The 16414-nt window shown below is 41.7% G+C and overlaps 1 protein-coding gene across 1 annotated transcript; it reads right to left on the bottom strand.

Annotated features, from left to right (window-relative positions):
* Positions 1-1246: 1246 nt before the first annotated feature.
* NIPA2 (NIPA magnesium transporter 2) lies at positions 1247-14727 on the bottom strand. The gene is made up of 7 exons (XM_061459771.1): positions 14479-14727; positions 6917-6977; positions 6285-6507; positions 4689-4745; positions 3823-3913; positions 3113-3273; positions 1247-2217 (listed from the first exon to the last, which is right to left on the bottom strand). The coding sequence occupies exons 3-7, from the start codon at positions 6421-6423 to the stop codon at positions 1580-1582; spliced, it is 1086 nt and encodes a 361-aa protein (XP_061315755.1). The 5' UTR covers positions 6424-6507; positions 6917-6977; positions 14479-14727; the 3' UTR covers positions 1247-1579.
* Between the last annotated feature and the right edge of the window lie 1687 nt (positions 14728-16414).

Below are 16414 nucleotides of genomic sequence, written 5' to 3'. Positions count from 1 at the left end.
AGGTAAAAGTTCAAAAGCCCCTTCTTCAACCTGAATGTAATAGAACCTTTTTCTTTGTTTGACACCTTCATCCCTCCTGAACATACGACATGTACCAAGGGACTATGGCAGTTTGCTTCACAGTGGGAGCTGTTTTTTTGCCGTGGTAATAATCTTAATTATACTCTTAAAAGGTAAGCACTTAAACTGACAACTTACAGCAGTAACTTGTTAGGTCTGTTCCAAATTACTTCTATGGTAGAAATGTTCTTGTAAAAACTGTATCACCAATTTTTATTCTCTGCCTTTGCAAACCTAAATTACCACCCACCTGCCGCACCCCTTTTTAAAGCAAGGACATTATGCTCCAATTCTTGGACCTTTTTTAAAAACTTACATGTCACAGCCAGTAACTGTGCAAACAAAACTGCACTTCGAGTTCAATCTATTACATCAGAGTGACAGAGCAGCTCTATGCAGCCATTGCTACATAGTACAGCAGACAGTGAGAGAAGAGTTGGGCTTGTTCAGCTTGAAGAGGGCTCTGGAGCAACCCTCTAGTAGACTTCCAGTACCTAATTTAGGCTTACAAGAAAGCGGGAGAGGGACTTTTTACAACAGCATGTAGTGATAGGACAAGTGCAAATGGCTTTGAGCTGAGAGAAAGGAGATTCAGATTATATGTAAGTTCTTCACTATGAAGATGGTGAAACACTAAAAGCATTTGTCTAAAGAAGCTGTGGCTACCCCACACCCCTGGCAGTGTTCAAGGCCAGGGTGGATGGGGCTTGGAGCAGAGCAACCCAGTCTAGTGGAAGGTGTCTCTGCTCGTGGCAGGCACATTGGAACTACATGATCTCCACAGTCCATTCCAACACAATTGACTCTGATCTTGTGACAAGCAGACCTCTTTTACAGAAGAGGGGGTAGCTTTTTTTTTGTTGTTGCAGGGGGGTGGAGGAGATAAACTGTCAGGAGCAACCTTAGCCTCGCCCATCTAAGCAAAGCAGAAGCTCCTGCCTTCTTGTTGCTGCCAGGAGCCAGTTTCTGATTTGGTCAGGTGCAAAGTGCGCTTTAGTAAGATGTAAATCCAGCTGGAGTGAAGCAGTATTTTCAAATTATTATTCTTGCTTGGTTGTAGTTTTTCCTTTCCTCTTCTCCAACTGGGACAAGAGTAGTTACTGCAGCTCTTGTGTGTTAGGAGTCAGTATTCAGTCAGGGCACAAGTACAAAGGATCCAGGGTCACCACACTCTTTTTACCACCAATGCAGAAATAAAGCAATTTATTTTTGATAAAACTGTCATTAGTGCAATACATCTTAGAACAGAAGAATGAAAGTATTTACACATAACTTAAGCAACAAACCCAACTGTGGTCTGAGGTCATTTTAGTATTTTTTTTTTAAAGTAAAAATAAGGCAAATAAAACCCCCTTCAGTGTTCTTTATCCAAACTAATCAAACTTAAAATTAACGATTGTCTACATACACATACTGTTAAAAAGTACATGATTTTCCAGACAAGCTCAGATGTTTCACAGCAGAAAAAATATTCCAGAGTTACAGAACTGTTCTTTTCTTAAGTAATATGTAGCTATTTTCAGAAGGCTGACAGACTTCCATTTCTCCTGGCTGAGAGGCTCTCAGTGGACTGCATTTCACCTAGACAGGCCAAACTTTCTTCATCATGATTAAAGCAGTCATACGTGCTCGGCAAAGTACCATTTGCTGCTCTGTCATCTTTCCGCAAAGAGACGGGCAGATTTGCCAGGGTGAAATTCACATCTTTGAAGGCATGCAATAAAAAGATCCCCACAATAATAGTCAGGAAGCCACTGAAGGTGCCAATAATGTCATCAGCCGCCATGTGTTGCCATTCCTTGAAAAGGATGGCAGAACAAGTTAAAACAGATGTTGTAAAGATTACATAATATATTGGAGTCACTATTGAAGTGTTGAATATATCCAGAGCCCTGTTTAAATAGTTGATCTGCGTGCTCACACAGACAATAAGGCTTAGCAGCAGCATCCAAGACAGGGGATGGTTCAGCACTGGTTTTCCTGCAAAGAGTTCCTTTATAGTGATGCCCAAACCTTTTACACAGGAGACTGATAATGCTCCAATTACAGAGCAAATTGTTATGTACACGAGAATGTTGGTCTGTCCATGGCGAGGTCCCACCACAAATATTAGAATTAAAGACACAATGACAACAACGGTTGCGAAGACCACAAAACCTGGGGTGGGGGGGGGAAATAAATCATTATTTATGTACACTATCAAAAGCACCTTAGAGATAGATACCAAGAAAACACTCATTAACAATGCAAACAGCTCAGCTTAAACTGAAGAGTTCAGGATGGTTCTCATTACTCTTCCAACATTGAAGTTAAAACAATCTAGAGTGAGCTAGCAAAAACAAGACTGAAACTCAGGCATGTTCTATTACCTTTAGCAGTCTATCAGCAAGATGACAACAGGATTAGACTGCTGAATTGCCTTACACACAGCCTCACCAAGGAGTAGATGCCACTGGATACAGGCTGGTGTATGAATGCGTTGTAGGGACGCACATTTTGGCAGCCTGCTATGTTCATTGGCAGCTTTCCATTAATCAGGTCATTCCTTAAGATCAGCTTTTAAATCTCTGTGTTGGTTATTCCCTCGTGTTTAACGTGGGAATCATGTTTGCATATACAGTATTTCACAGATGTGTATTTTCTTACATCTTACGTATTTCATGTAAGCATAGGAGATAGTCTCCAGGATTACACTTCTCAGTAGACACCACAGCACCTCCTTTTTTCATTTTAAGGGTAGCTCAAATTTGGTCTTGGAGACTGACACACTTCAATCAAAATGTACAGAAGTTGTGTTTATCCAACTGTGCTACTGCATTTGTTTAAACTGTCATCTCTCTGGTTCACATCAAGACATTCTGTTCAAGGCCAGGCAACTTCCCTGGCATCATGCAAAACTCCCTATGGAATTATGCCACAGAATTCAAATCCCTACTTCATTTGAACAACGTGAAGCAGACCTAAGCTATCTTCCTGGAACATGAAAGCAACAGTAATGAAGCTGTAATAAAGAAATAATTGGCTGCGTGCACACCGAGCCAGCATCTCTTACCTGGATCACCTAGTTTGTGGGACATTTCATTTAAGGTTTCTACTTCCTCTTCTTGTGGAGCGTGAATTACCATCACAGTTGAACCCAGTATACTTAGCAAACACCCTATTTTTCCATGTAGATTAAGTTTTTCATTTAAAAAGAAGGATGACAGAATGGCACTAAGAAGAAAATGAAATGCACCAGCAAACAGGAAATTAGTAATATTGATTTGCTCATCAACTTAAGAGGTTGCTTTGACTGTACAAGTCACTTGCATATACAACGTGCAGCTTAAGAATATACACAGTTGATTTCCTATCCTAGGATCCTATCCTAGCCTACTTGCTATGGACAGAACTACCCATCAATATTTGGCATCTCTCCCCATAACCCCATTTTTTATGCTGCCTACTAAAAGCTCTGTATGCAAGCACTTGTAACAATAATTTTTTAAAGACAAAAATCTTAATTAGGAATTAAAATACTATTCTGTTGTAAACAACACGGATTTGAAATGCAAATGATAACTTTTCACAGACTGAGGCACAGATGCATTACTAGAACCTTTTTACAGCATAGTCTTTTCCCATTTGGAGGAACGTAGTCACTCCTGATGTTTTTAAGCACTCGTTATTGTTAAGAACAAAACACATTGCATTTCAGTATCATAGTAATAAATATTTTACTTCTCTCTCTGAAATACACTGCTTTCTGTTTGGGTTTCTTACCTTACAAGAACACTGAGAGCTCCTAAAGGAGTCACTAATGTAGCTGGTGCGAAAGCATAGGCAGCAAAGTTGGCTACTTCGCCAGCTCCCACTGCAGAGTGATAATAATGACAATCAAAAAAAGGTGTTAGCCTGTCTTACACAACACATCTGTGAATCACAGCAAGTGTTCCTGTATTCACAAGTATGCAGTAAGGCAACACTGGAAAACTCTCATTATGGAGTTCGGTCTACAGTGCTAGCAGAACACACCCCTCAACCCCTGCTATTGATTTAAAAGAAAAAGAAAGCTGGGGGACTACAACAGGTATTACGATTAATTCAGCCAAATCAGAAGGTGTTTTATTTTGATGTCTACATTGTAGCTCCCTAGCCTGCCTACTTGACTGACGAACTGCTACATGGAGACACCTGCAATAACAAGATCCAGGGCAATGAATATACTAAGTCACAGTTACTTGAACACAGCTGGTAAATTGAGAGTTAAAGCAACAAAAAAAATAAAAGCTCAGAAAATTGACATCATCCCAAAATATGCTTCCCTCTAAAGAATCCTGTGCATGTAGGCACTTCTCTAGTAAGGCAAAAACCAGGATGCATATGCTAGCGAAGAGATACAGGAAGACCAAATGCCTCCCTAGTTCCATTATCCAAAGAGGGCAGTTGTGTTAATGACGGAACTTCTGTTGTTATGGAAGTTGTATTAAGATCATAAGAGCTGCACCCATCAAATCACCAGTTAGCTTTACCGTACATTGTAGAATCCCCATCTCACTTTTGTAACCACTGCTGCCATCTGTGGTATAGTTATTTACTTAGATTATAAATAGATTATAATATAATATGGATTATATTTTGATATTTACTTGAAAGAAGTCCAGCCCACCACAGCCACTCCTTAAGGTACGCATGACCACCTTGACCTAAAATTGAAAGAATGTTTGTTACTCCATTAGAAACATGCATAAACAAACAGTAAGCCCCATCACCGATAACACAGCCATAACATGCTTGCAGCCCAGTCCCTTAAAACCCATGGGCACCCTTTTGATACTTAGGCTTTATAATTACAGGGGTTGAAAATAAAGTATCTTCAATTTCTGAAGGGAATGTGCCTCCTACAAAATACTTTGAAACCCAGTTATTTTATTCCTTTTGTATTAGAAACTGCACTGATGACCATATCTGAATGACCCTGGAAAACAGTTCTTTTAACTCATGAAACAGTTCTTTTAACATCATGAAAGCCATGTGCCTCTTACCAGACCACTACCTTGGGGAAATGATGTGTGGTTTATGTGGTTGACTACAGGTACAAACATGTGAAATACAGTCACATTTCCCCATTCTGAACCAGGGAGCATCAATTACATACCCCAACCACATCTTTCAGTTTAAAACCATTGTCTCCTGTCCTGTCACTACAGACCCTCCCTGGTAAAAAAAAAAACAACAAACAAACAAACCAACCAACCCTGCATCTTTCTTTTAAGCCCCTTTTTTGCATTGAAAGACCACAATAACGTCCCCCCGGGGCCTTCTCTTCTACAGACTGAACAATCACAACTCTTTCAGGCCTTCCTCTGGACTCCCTCCAACAGGCCCACTTCCTTCTTACGTTGGGGGCCCCAGAGCTAAACACAGTACTACCGTTACTGGTGGGGTCTCACTAGAGCAGAGTAGAGGGAGATTCTTTTGATGCAGCCCAGGATATGGTTGGATTTCTGGGCTGTGAGTGCACATTGCCAGGTCATGTCAAATTTTTCATCCACCAGTACTCCCAAGTCCTTCTCCCCAGGGGTATTCTCAGTCTCTTCATCCCCCAGCCTGTACTGATCCTGGAGATTGCCCCAACCCAACTGCAAGACTTTATTTACTCTTGGCCTTCCTGTATTTCATGATGTTTGTGTGGGACAACTCCTGAAGCCTATCAAGGCCCCTCTGGATGGCACTCCTTCCCTCCAGTGATCAACTGCACCACACAGCTTGGTTCTATCCACAAACTCGCTCAGAGTGCATCCAATCCCACTCTATGTCACTGACGAAGATAATCATATTGCTTCCAGTATGAACCCTTGAGGGATGCTATCTGTTACACATGACTATTACATGCTATTTTCAGTTTTGTTGTTTTGTTGTTTCTCCTGACACTCAAAGGCCACTAACATTCTCCTAAATTCACTCATTCAGGAGCATAGATGTAGTTAAAAGTGCTGCTTCCAAGTTCAATTTGCAAGTACAATTTAGACGTAAATGACGTGGCAAAGGAATCCTTCAACAAGTGTCCCTAGAGGGCATTACCTGCACATTAAATAATATCTAGCACACAGGTGTGTCTGACACCAGAGGTAAAACCAGATCAGCTCTCTGTTTTAGGTTTCATATACATGTAACAAAGTCAAAACAAGATCATAAGTTTAGTAATCTTCTGTTAAACAGCAAAACTTAAACACATATTTTACCTGCTCTCATGGAGCCTTTCTTAGCTAACCGGAGAAGGCCTTTCTTTTTTAGGATGAAACTTCCTCCAATGAAAATGCTGGAACTCATAGCCAACACCAGACCAATACAGAAGTCATATTTCCCACGAGTTTGGCTCATCTCGTAAACTACTACAGACTGTCACATTGATCAAGGAACAGTAGAATTTCTCTTACTCAACACACGAAGATGCAACACTGAAACCTGAGCAAAATAAACACATCAGAATTAACCTGATAGAAATACATACCCTATAGGAAAATCCTCAACAGCTCATTTGACTAGTTCTCCTGTGAATAGCCTCTGCTATGAGTGCTTAAAAAAAAAAACACACAAAAAGGCAATCTTTGAAGCATGTGTAAGCTTGAACCATGGAAGAGTGACTAACAAGTCTCAACACACAGAAGGAAGGGTTTCTGATCTGGAACATAAAAACTGAAACCCAAATAAATAAAAGTTCTTTGAGAAACATTAAGAAAAACCGAAAGATGTGCGATTTATTTTTATTTCCATAAAGTACCCAGATCTATGAATCTATATTTATTTTCATTAAGTACTCAGAATCTATGTCCAGCACACCATGTAACTGATGATACCGATCAAAGTTACTTACACTGAAATCAGTTTGTAAGAGAGCTTGAGAACAGCCACAGCATTTCTTCCATACAAACTCACTAGAAAACATTAAAGAGTAAATTACAGTGAGTGTTTAGTCATGCAGTAACTGCCATAACACAAACAAGCTTGAGATGTGTGCACATGCACTTACTCTCTAACAACCAGGGAAATCTGGGAAAGAAATAAGGCATCTCTTTGTTGATTTATTTTAGTTTCCCATACTTATATGAAGCATCTTTTCAGTTTAGCTACAGTAACAATTGGGAGTTTACAGCTGAAAGACTCTTACCTCACCTGCTATGACTCCAAACTAAGGGAGGGAAGACCTTCAACACCACCTTGCCAGAAGGTACTAATTTTTTAGACTAGAAATCAGGATTTTACATGCTCAATTTCCAGCTTAATAAGAAAATTTATTTCAGTGCATCTCTTCTGTTACATTCTGCAATGAGGCTATTCTAGACTCCCTTTAACACTCAAGATTTTGAATTTAAGGTATCTCTAGAAATAATTTTTAAACTGGGGGAAAAAAAAAAAGCTCAAAGTCCATTCAAGGCGATTAAACTTTCAAGAGTATTAAGGAAAATTAAAACTCTGTTCAGTCTTTGATTTCCTGACAACTAATAATTATGACAGTGTAGGGAACTGTTCTAAGGAAACAAACCCAACCTATAGATTAAAAAAAAAATGTATTTCCTGGGAACACCAATCTCGGATGTGCCAAGACCAGCATTCGGTTCCTTAAGCAATTATTTTCCAGGCATTCAGCAGCATGGCATATGATGTAAGCTGCACTAACAAGCTTGTAATTTAAAAGGAAGGAAAGGAGAGGATGGAATAAAATGTTTCCATGTAGTGGTTATTGCAATCTGAATTCCACAACTTCAACAGTGAGATAACAGCAGCCACTTCCCTAAGAGGGAGTACAATGCTGGTGTCAAGGTACTGCAATATCAAGCATCCTCTTTCATGCCCAGGCAGAGGTGGACCCACCCACTGGAAGACCAGGACTAGATAAAATCAGATTTCGGTCTCATACCAGTTCACAGTTCTGACTCCTGCACCTGCTTATTCAAAATCTATTTTCTTCCAATACCACCTTTTCCTGTACTTCCTTGCTTCCAGCTTTGATTGATTTGCTACACCCCTAGAAGAAACCTAGCAGATAACTACAGGTAGATTAATATTAAAAGTAGAGATAGATCCTCTTACGTGTATCCAGCTAGTCTGTGAAAAAGTTGAGGAAAATAGTCCCATTTAATAAGCACTCAACATAGCACTGTTCCAAATGCTGCAAGATCCAAGGTTCAAAATTCTCAAGTCCTCCTCCCTCAAATCCTTGCATAGTAGTTTTTAGTATCTTACTTCGTAGGAAAAAAAAAAAAAGTAGTTGAACTGCAAGAGTTTGCTTTCATTTTCTAGCAACTCTGAAAAATAAACTTAAGTAGATTCTTGCATGATACAAAGTCACCTATCAAACAAACCCCAAAAAGACAAAACATTAGTGTGGGAGACAGACCAGAACAAGCCAGCTCACTAACTGAATCAAATATTTCTCCGGTTTTGAAGTCAAAGCAAGACTTTCAGTCCCCTGAAGAATAAAAGCTTTTTTTTTTTTTTTTTAATGTGAGGAAAAGACATCAACAGACTTTTGTGACTGTTCCCTCTACCATCTGTTCTAGCAGTCATAACTCACACTGTTCAGGTCATCAAGCTATGAGAGTTCTAGTTCCAGCTCATGTAAAATGTTATACTGGTATGTATCATCACCTGGGGGAGAGCTTCTTTTGCTAAGCTTTTCTCCTCTACCAGTGTTTTCAACAGTTGCTACTCTAGTTGTATGACTAGAATAATATACCAGTATATTACTATTGGGAGTATTTTTATTGGTAGCTTTTTACTAAGAGAGAACTCACCATACTGCTGAAACAACTTTTTTTCTTCTCCCTGACTTGCATAGCTTCATCTACACAAAAACATTTCTGACAGAGGTAAAAAGCACCAGTTAGTTCCACCCTGTATCTTCCACCCCCTTCGTTTCAGAGACAAGGGAGAAGCACAGGCTGCTTTTCTTTGTATCAGAGGAAGATGACTGCAGAAGAATGAGGGAAACTTGTGAGCTAACAGGTAATTTTCTCAATTTAGACTTAAAAATTTTGTAAGGATGCTACACTTCCAAAACTGGTAGCTCTGCACTCCCCCAAATCCCAAATACATTAAAAAGATTTTAATTCCCTGTCAACCATGTTGTTAATCTTGTAAAAACTCAAATCTTAAACACTTCTTCACATAAATTACTGCCAGCTCCTCTTGCTAAGTTTATGCGTCCTCACAGACATGGCTAGTCCCATTTCTGCTTGGGCTGGACTGCTATACTTCCATCTAAGGTTTGTACAGATGTCTCTATTTTCTGACCATTTGTGCCACGCCGTCATGGTGAACCCAACTTTTCTCTGAAGAGATCTGGCTCACTTTGCATACAACGCAGATGTAATTTGCATGTGTAGAATTCATATGTACAGCTGCAAAGTCAAACTAATAGCACACACAGGAAGTTTTACAATTCAAGAAATCAGTAGTTTAATTCTAACCACAAGACTTAGTACAAGAAGAAGAACTAATGCATCGTCATAAATATCATCAAGAAAAATTACCTTTAGAAAAACAAAAATGCCATGAAATGAGCAGTTTCTGGAATAAATACTATTGTTATGTTTCACCTTCAGGATGTGTCAAAACTGTTCCACTCCAGCAGCCAGTGCCACTGCTAAGTTGTAAGCAGGTGAGAAGCCAGAAAAAAGCAGGAGTTAAACAAAGCTGGCAGTGGTTTAGTTCTATTTGGTATGGTTCTACAAAGGTTCTTTAATCAAAATCACAGCTGATTTTAACACAGAGAATATTCCATCCACCCAAGACTAGCAGTTTCATGGAGGAATACTAGTTTGCTGTTCTGATTGCAGAGATGTAATGAGAGGATGCAACTTTCCTATCCACAGGAGCTGCAACATTTACACTGCCTCAAATAACCACCTATTTATGAACTACCTGTGTATCTTCCAGTATCATGAGCCATAACTCTTAGTGCGCAACACTGCGGGGACAGACAACACAGGGAATGTATACCGAGTTTGAAGGTAATTAGACAGGGAGAGGTGGAGAAAAAGCTTTCTGAAAAAAAAAACCACCAAAACCCATGTCAGGCATAAGCAAGTCCAGATTAGCCAAAAAGTTTGCTCATTTTTAAGGTGTTAACTGAGAAGTGTCAGGAATCCTGACAAGATGCAGACTCTCTGGTCGAAAACACAAGATCATGTGTTTTTGTCTCTTTGCTCAAAAGCTCTTTTCTCCGAAAAGCAGTACACACACAGTGCTCAGAAAATGTTACGTATTTATTGTAACAAGTAAGCTCTCTAAATATTCAGAAACACTAGAAGTGGTGTCACAAGATGAAATATTTTATATTTAAAAGCATAAGTAAATATGAGGGACTTCCCAGCCAAAGAAAATTAGTATCACTTCCACAAGCTGTACATTGTACGGAAGCAACAGTTGGTAAAGTAAACATGGTGGATTGGTGCAACTTTGCCTACTTGGCCACCACCCCTCAAGAGTTCAGTAGACAGTCTTTTCTCCTAGAAGTAATATAACCATATGCTAAATTATTTACATGCAAGAATTCACAAAACTTCCTTGTCTAAAACCTGATCTTCTTGTGACAGGATAATGTCATTAAGCTAAAAGGACCTCAACAGGCCATTTACTTCAACCCTTTGTTATGTACAGCATCATTCACTGCTGCTTCTCCTCAGTACAGATAATTCACCAAGCTCCTCTTAGGAAATACTTACAAAGGAAACTTCACAAACACACAGCCATGCTTTGCTGCTGTTAGGAGCTCTAAATGCCTAATGATGTTCATCTAGAACTTAGACTACCAAACACCATTATGTTTGTCCACCCTAGACTTGGAAAGATACTAATCTCTTTATCTTTGTACTGCACCTTAACATTACTTGCACTGCTGTGCAAGTCAGGTGCTTGCCACTTCCTGCTGTGCCACCTGGGTCCTTTCCCAATAGCCCACTTTTTAATTTTTGTTATGAAGAGCAACTCCCAAAGCTGCACACATATTTTAGCTGAGTTGTTCCTTCTGCAATACCATGGAAGACTATACTACTTCTCATACAACTGAAAACAGGTGGTTTTCTTATCCCTTCCTCAGCAGTCATCTATTGTTGACTCTTCTTCAACTTCTCTATTAGTATAAGCTCTAAATTCTTGTCTACAAAACTACTGTTCTCTAAACTGTATATAGATAGAAAACTATTCCTGCCTGGACATAACAGCTTTCATTTCCTCATCTAAAAAGCACCACTTTTGGTCAGAAATGTTTCCTGAAAATACGCACCTGAGTTTACAACACTGTCAACCCTTTTCTGCTCAATGCCATTAATTGTTTCTTTGTCCTTTCAGCCAGATCACTAATGTTAAACAGCACAAGATTCCAACATGACTCACATGGAAGGACTTTTCAACAAAGGTCTGTTTTGACAAAACATCAGTAATAGTTACTCCAGGTACAGCCAGGTTAAACATGTTTTGTAATGCTCTGTAGTACTTTATCTCCAATTCTGTTTATTTACAAGAGCTCCATGAGAAGTTTTATGTTTCTATCATTGAAATAAAGCACCTATTTAATGCCCTCCTAGCTATTCATGGAAAAAAAAAGGGCTGAACCACCAAGTTGCTTTTAACAAATACACACTGACTGCTGTATGTCACATTAACTATTATATGTTCCTTTCTTCCTTTCCACAGGCATAAAACCAGAGGGAACAGGAACACTACAACAAAAAAACAAACGTTCAGTGATGAGCTTCTCAAAGGCTCATTATACATACCAATTTTGTTCGAAAATCAAGAGGCATTCACTTCTTAAATATTTCGAAGTCAGGTTTCTAAAATATAAGTTAAAAAATAACACTAATCGGCATTTGAAGGATTCAGCTTAAAAAAAAACCCTTATGTCCATCATTTCAAGTTAATTTCATTTTCATGCACGACACACAAGACTGTATATTGTCTCATATACACTTAAAAAAAAGGACAGAATTTTACTTGAATAACAAAGTAGTGTGATTCTAAATTTGACCCTTCTTAGGTATGTCTCACCTGAAGCATTACACTTATTCCATCCCTTTGCTTCTACCATCACTAATCAAAGAAAATAACTTGCCATCTAAGCTACTCTTCAGAAGGTACATGCTGAAGGTGAACTGAAATACCATCCTAGTCAGTTTCATCTTGTAACTTAAGTTCTAAGGCACTTTTATTACAAGAATTAACATAAAGGTTTAATTATTTGCTTTCGTATGGTGAGTTCTCAGAGGATGTTTATACACAGAACTCTGGGTTGATGGGCAGTATGAGCACAAACATATTCTCATTAAAATTACTGAAATCCCCAAAATATACCTAACTCATTAATCCAAGTCTTCCTCTGTTATGTTTTGTCCACTCATGAGCACACCTTTTAAACATACATATAGAGAGAATGTTGAAAGGACAGATATAACACAGCATTAAGATAAACGAGCTGATGGTTCAAAACATAGTCACGTGCCTCTTTAAAAGGCCAAGATGCACACATATAGTACCCAAAGATTCTATATACATTATTTAGGAAAGAATGCCTCCAATTTTGCACTGTAAAACTGCTCCAATACAGATACAGTTTTGCAGCTTTGTCAAAGTTAAATGAGTGTGCAAGTTTATAATTATTTACATATTACATAGGCAGGATAAAAGATTATTTATAAAGACGTTATATATATCTATGCATATGTAAAATACAACGTTAGAGACACTAGGACAAGTATTCAGAAAGCAAAACAGTTAACAGTTGTTAAGTTACCCATTTTAAAAGTTTTAGTTGAACTGTGGGGAAAGATCCTTTATACTGAATTTCTATTAATAAAGCAAAAGCAACTAATGTTCCATTTCCAGAAACTGGGAGAAAGCAAGAAAAACGTCACACCAAAAATGTTCATACATCTTATTCTTTGTATTTGCTATTTGTAATTATTCTCTTTGACAAAAAGAATGACCTTCAATCAAAGCATTTTCATATACAACTAAAAACTACCTTCACTAAACCAGACTGCCATTCATTAACTGAACGCCTGCTACAGACAGTGCTTTGTAGATGATACTATATTGACCGGATTTCCTAGAAGTCTGCCAAAAGATGATGATAGGACTTGCTTCAACTTTGTTGTACCTACTACACAGGTTCCACTCTCAGTAGGATGAGTCATGAGCTCAGGTTCACTGTTCTACCTTCTGTATTTAAGAGGGGTAGTTTCAAATTCAGGACATTACTGTTACTCCTCTGACATGACTGATCATCTGTTACAACCTCCTCTCTGTTTGCTGGGATTTTATCCTGAGAATTAATAACTTTAACAAAAGCAGAACTGATGTGAAACTGAATTCTAAAAAGCTTATGCAATAATTTCCTATCAATGCTCTTTGTTACCTTTCAGGGAGAAAAAACCCTAGCTGTATACAATGAGGCACATCAAAAGCAATCATTAAGAGCTATGATGACTTATATTTATTAAGTTTCAATTAAAAATCATGTTACTTAAAGAAGTTGCTGGAAAATAGAGGAAACTGACTGGCTGAAAAAGATCAGAGGAAAAAAAATAATCACAGACTGAAGAGTCAGACCCAGCCTGTATCTCCACAGTGTACAAATGAATACAAATTGCTTTGAACTACAACACAAAACTAAAATTACTTTGTTTCCCACCTCAGACCAAAGCACTGCCAGGGCTCTTAAGATTCTGCTGAAGTCGATCTGAAACCAAGCTGCACAACCCTCAACCTCAGCTAAACTCAATCCTGAACCAAACCGAAGACAAAACTGGTTTAGCTCCCTGATGAGCAATGCACACACTCCATTAAGTACCGCAGCTCTGGAAGACTGGCATACTGTAACTTGCCGACTCTGTCCACCAAGAGAACCTAACAAACATCCAGATTTGGGGGTTTTGATCATGGCCTTCTGAGCCCAAACCTCAGCAAGTACCCCTCTACGAAGGAACCAGCCCGGCGAAGGTCTCCCTAGGCCCAGCGCCGTGACAGCCACACAGCCACCGCCATCCACACGGCGGCGGCACGGCTGGCCCCTGCCCGCTCGCTCCTCACCCAAAGCGCCGAACACCCAGGACGCCGCGCTCAGGGGAGGGGGCCGGGAAGGCAGGCAGCCGGGTACCCGCGCTCCTGAGGAGGCATCAACAAGGCAGGCAGCTGCCGGAACAGCCGGTGCGCTGGGCGGCGGGGCTGAGCCGGGGCCCGGCGGCGGGGCCTTCACTCCGGCCGGGTGGGTCGCAGGCACCGCCCGCCCCCGACGCCCCAAACGTTCCCAGCCACCGCCTTCCCTCCGCTCCCCGCCCTCCGAGGGGCCGGCCGGGACCGCCATCACCCCTCAGCCAGGCCGCAATCAGCCGGGCGCCCTCCCCGCAGCGGATCCGCGCGTTTCTTCCCGGTTACCTGCGGTCGCCGTCCCTCACATCCCCACCGAGAGGGACACCGCGGCCGCCGCCGCGCACGAACAAAGAGGAGGAGATGGGGCAGGGGGAGGCCGGAGCGGGCGGTGGGAGGGGCTGGTTCCCGCGCGCTCCACCGCCATGAGGGGAGGGAGGGGGACCGGCGGCGGGGCGGGCAGCGGCGGCGAGAGGCGAGGGCAGGCGGTGTCCCGGGCACGGCCTTCCCCGGTTCCGGCAGCGCCCGCCGGAAGGGCCGCGGCCGGGACGGACGCCCCGCCCCGCTCCGCTCCGCTCGGATCATGTGCTTCTTCCCCTGGCCCCTCCCTTTCCTTTCCCTGGGGCGCCCCTCAGCGGCCCGACTGGACCCTGCAGTTTCTCCCGTTAGCGGCGGCTGCCGGGGGTGGCGCGGGCCGGCGGGGCGGAAGCCGTCCTGGGACGGGCTCTGCCGGGCCCAGCCTCGGCTGCTGCGCTGCCCTGTAACGGGGGGCGGGCAGACCCGCGCAGCGACGCCGCTCGCCTGGGGCCGTGCCTAGTGCGTTCCCGCGTCTTGCCACAGGCAAAGCCCGCGTTACCCAGCTTTTACACTCCGGCAGAAAAGGAGTACTTACACTTACAAACCATACACAATAAAAGGCATTTTACGGGGTTGGGTAAACAGCATGGGCTATTAATCTTACTTAATAAGTCAGCCCCCAAGCTCTCGCTGCATGCTCTACAACCAAACCCGCTTCAATCTCACACTGATAGAATTGATACTTAGGCAAATACTTCTCGTCAGTTTATAGCAAAGAGCCCTTGAACAATCATCACAAGCTTCAGACTCCGAGGGCTCTTGAGTTTCTACAAAACTAGTTAAGGGGGCTTTATGCAGCTGCCTTGTAAGGTGAGGTCTAGGTAACCAGCACTGCCAAAATACATGTGGTAGCTCCACGCAGAAGGTGCAACTCCGCTTTCTCCAGTAGGCTGAGACTGTTTTGCCACATCCCTTAGTGACAACAGTTCCTGCTCCTTCATCCTTCTTGCCTCAGGATATGCATGTACAGTGCAGTCTGCACAAGCAGCTGGTACAGTTTTGCCGACCTTGGAAATAAAATGGGAGAAGCAGTCTTGGCTTTCTGTCACAGGATACCCGTAACAAAGCTGTTCCTCATCACATTACCCACTGTGTTTCTTCTCATTAAAAACGGTGCCTCACGCTGTCACAAAAATAAAATTTCCACACCACGGAGAGCAATTGTGTTCAGCTCTGAGGGCCATGACACAAGAAGGACATGGGCAAACCTGTTGGAGCAAGTCTGGAGGAGGGCCGTGACAATGCTCTGGGAGCTGGAGAGTCTCTCCTATGAAGACAGGAGAGGCTTGTTGACAAGCCAACTTGAAGACAAGTTGGGCTTGCTCAGCCTGGAGAAGAGAGGCTCCAGGGAGACCTAGCATGCTGCCTTCTAGTACCTACAGGGGGTCTATGAGAATGCTGGAGATGGACAGGACATAGGGGAATGACTTTAAACTGACAGAAGGGAGATTTAGATCAGATATAAGGAAGAAGTTCTTCACTGTACAGGTGGTGAGGCACTGAGCAAGTTGCCCAGAGAAGCTGTGGCTGTCCCATTCCTGGCAGTGTTCAAAGCCAGGTTGAACGGAGCTTGGAGCAACCTGGTCTAGTGCATGGTGTCTCTGTCCATGGCAGGGGGTTGGAACGAGATGATCTTTAAGGTTCCTTCCAACCCAAATCGTTCTGTGACTCCATGATTTTAGGCCTGTGTTATTCTCTAAGGCAACGTTCCATTCCCTTGTTTAAAACTAGTCTAGCTAGCGTTCATGATGTGAACTTTGCACTTGTGAAGTTTGGGGTTTTTTATATATATGCATGTGTAAAAAAATGTATTTTTAATAGATAAAAACCATTAAGTACCACAAGCAATATGCAATTATTACCTACA

This window comes from Pezoporus flaviventris, unplaced genomic scaffold (genome assembly GCF_033815535.1).
Source record: "Pezoporus flaviventris isolate CSIRO_AGI_PZ_B2104156 unplaced genomic scaffold, CSIRO_AGI_Pfla_v1 ptg000030l, whole genome shotgun sequence".
Classification (NCBI taxonomy): domain Eukaryota; kingdom Metazoa; phylum Chordata; class Aves; order Psittaciformes; family Psittacidae; genus Pezoporus; species Pezoporus flaviventris.
Note: the sequence above shows the minus strand (reverse complement) of the source record. Positions and strands in the feature narration are given on the sequence as shown.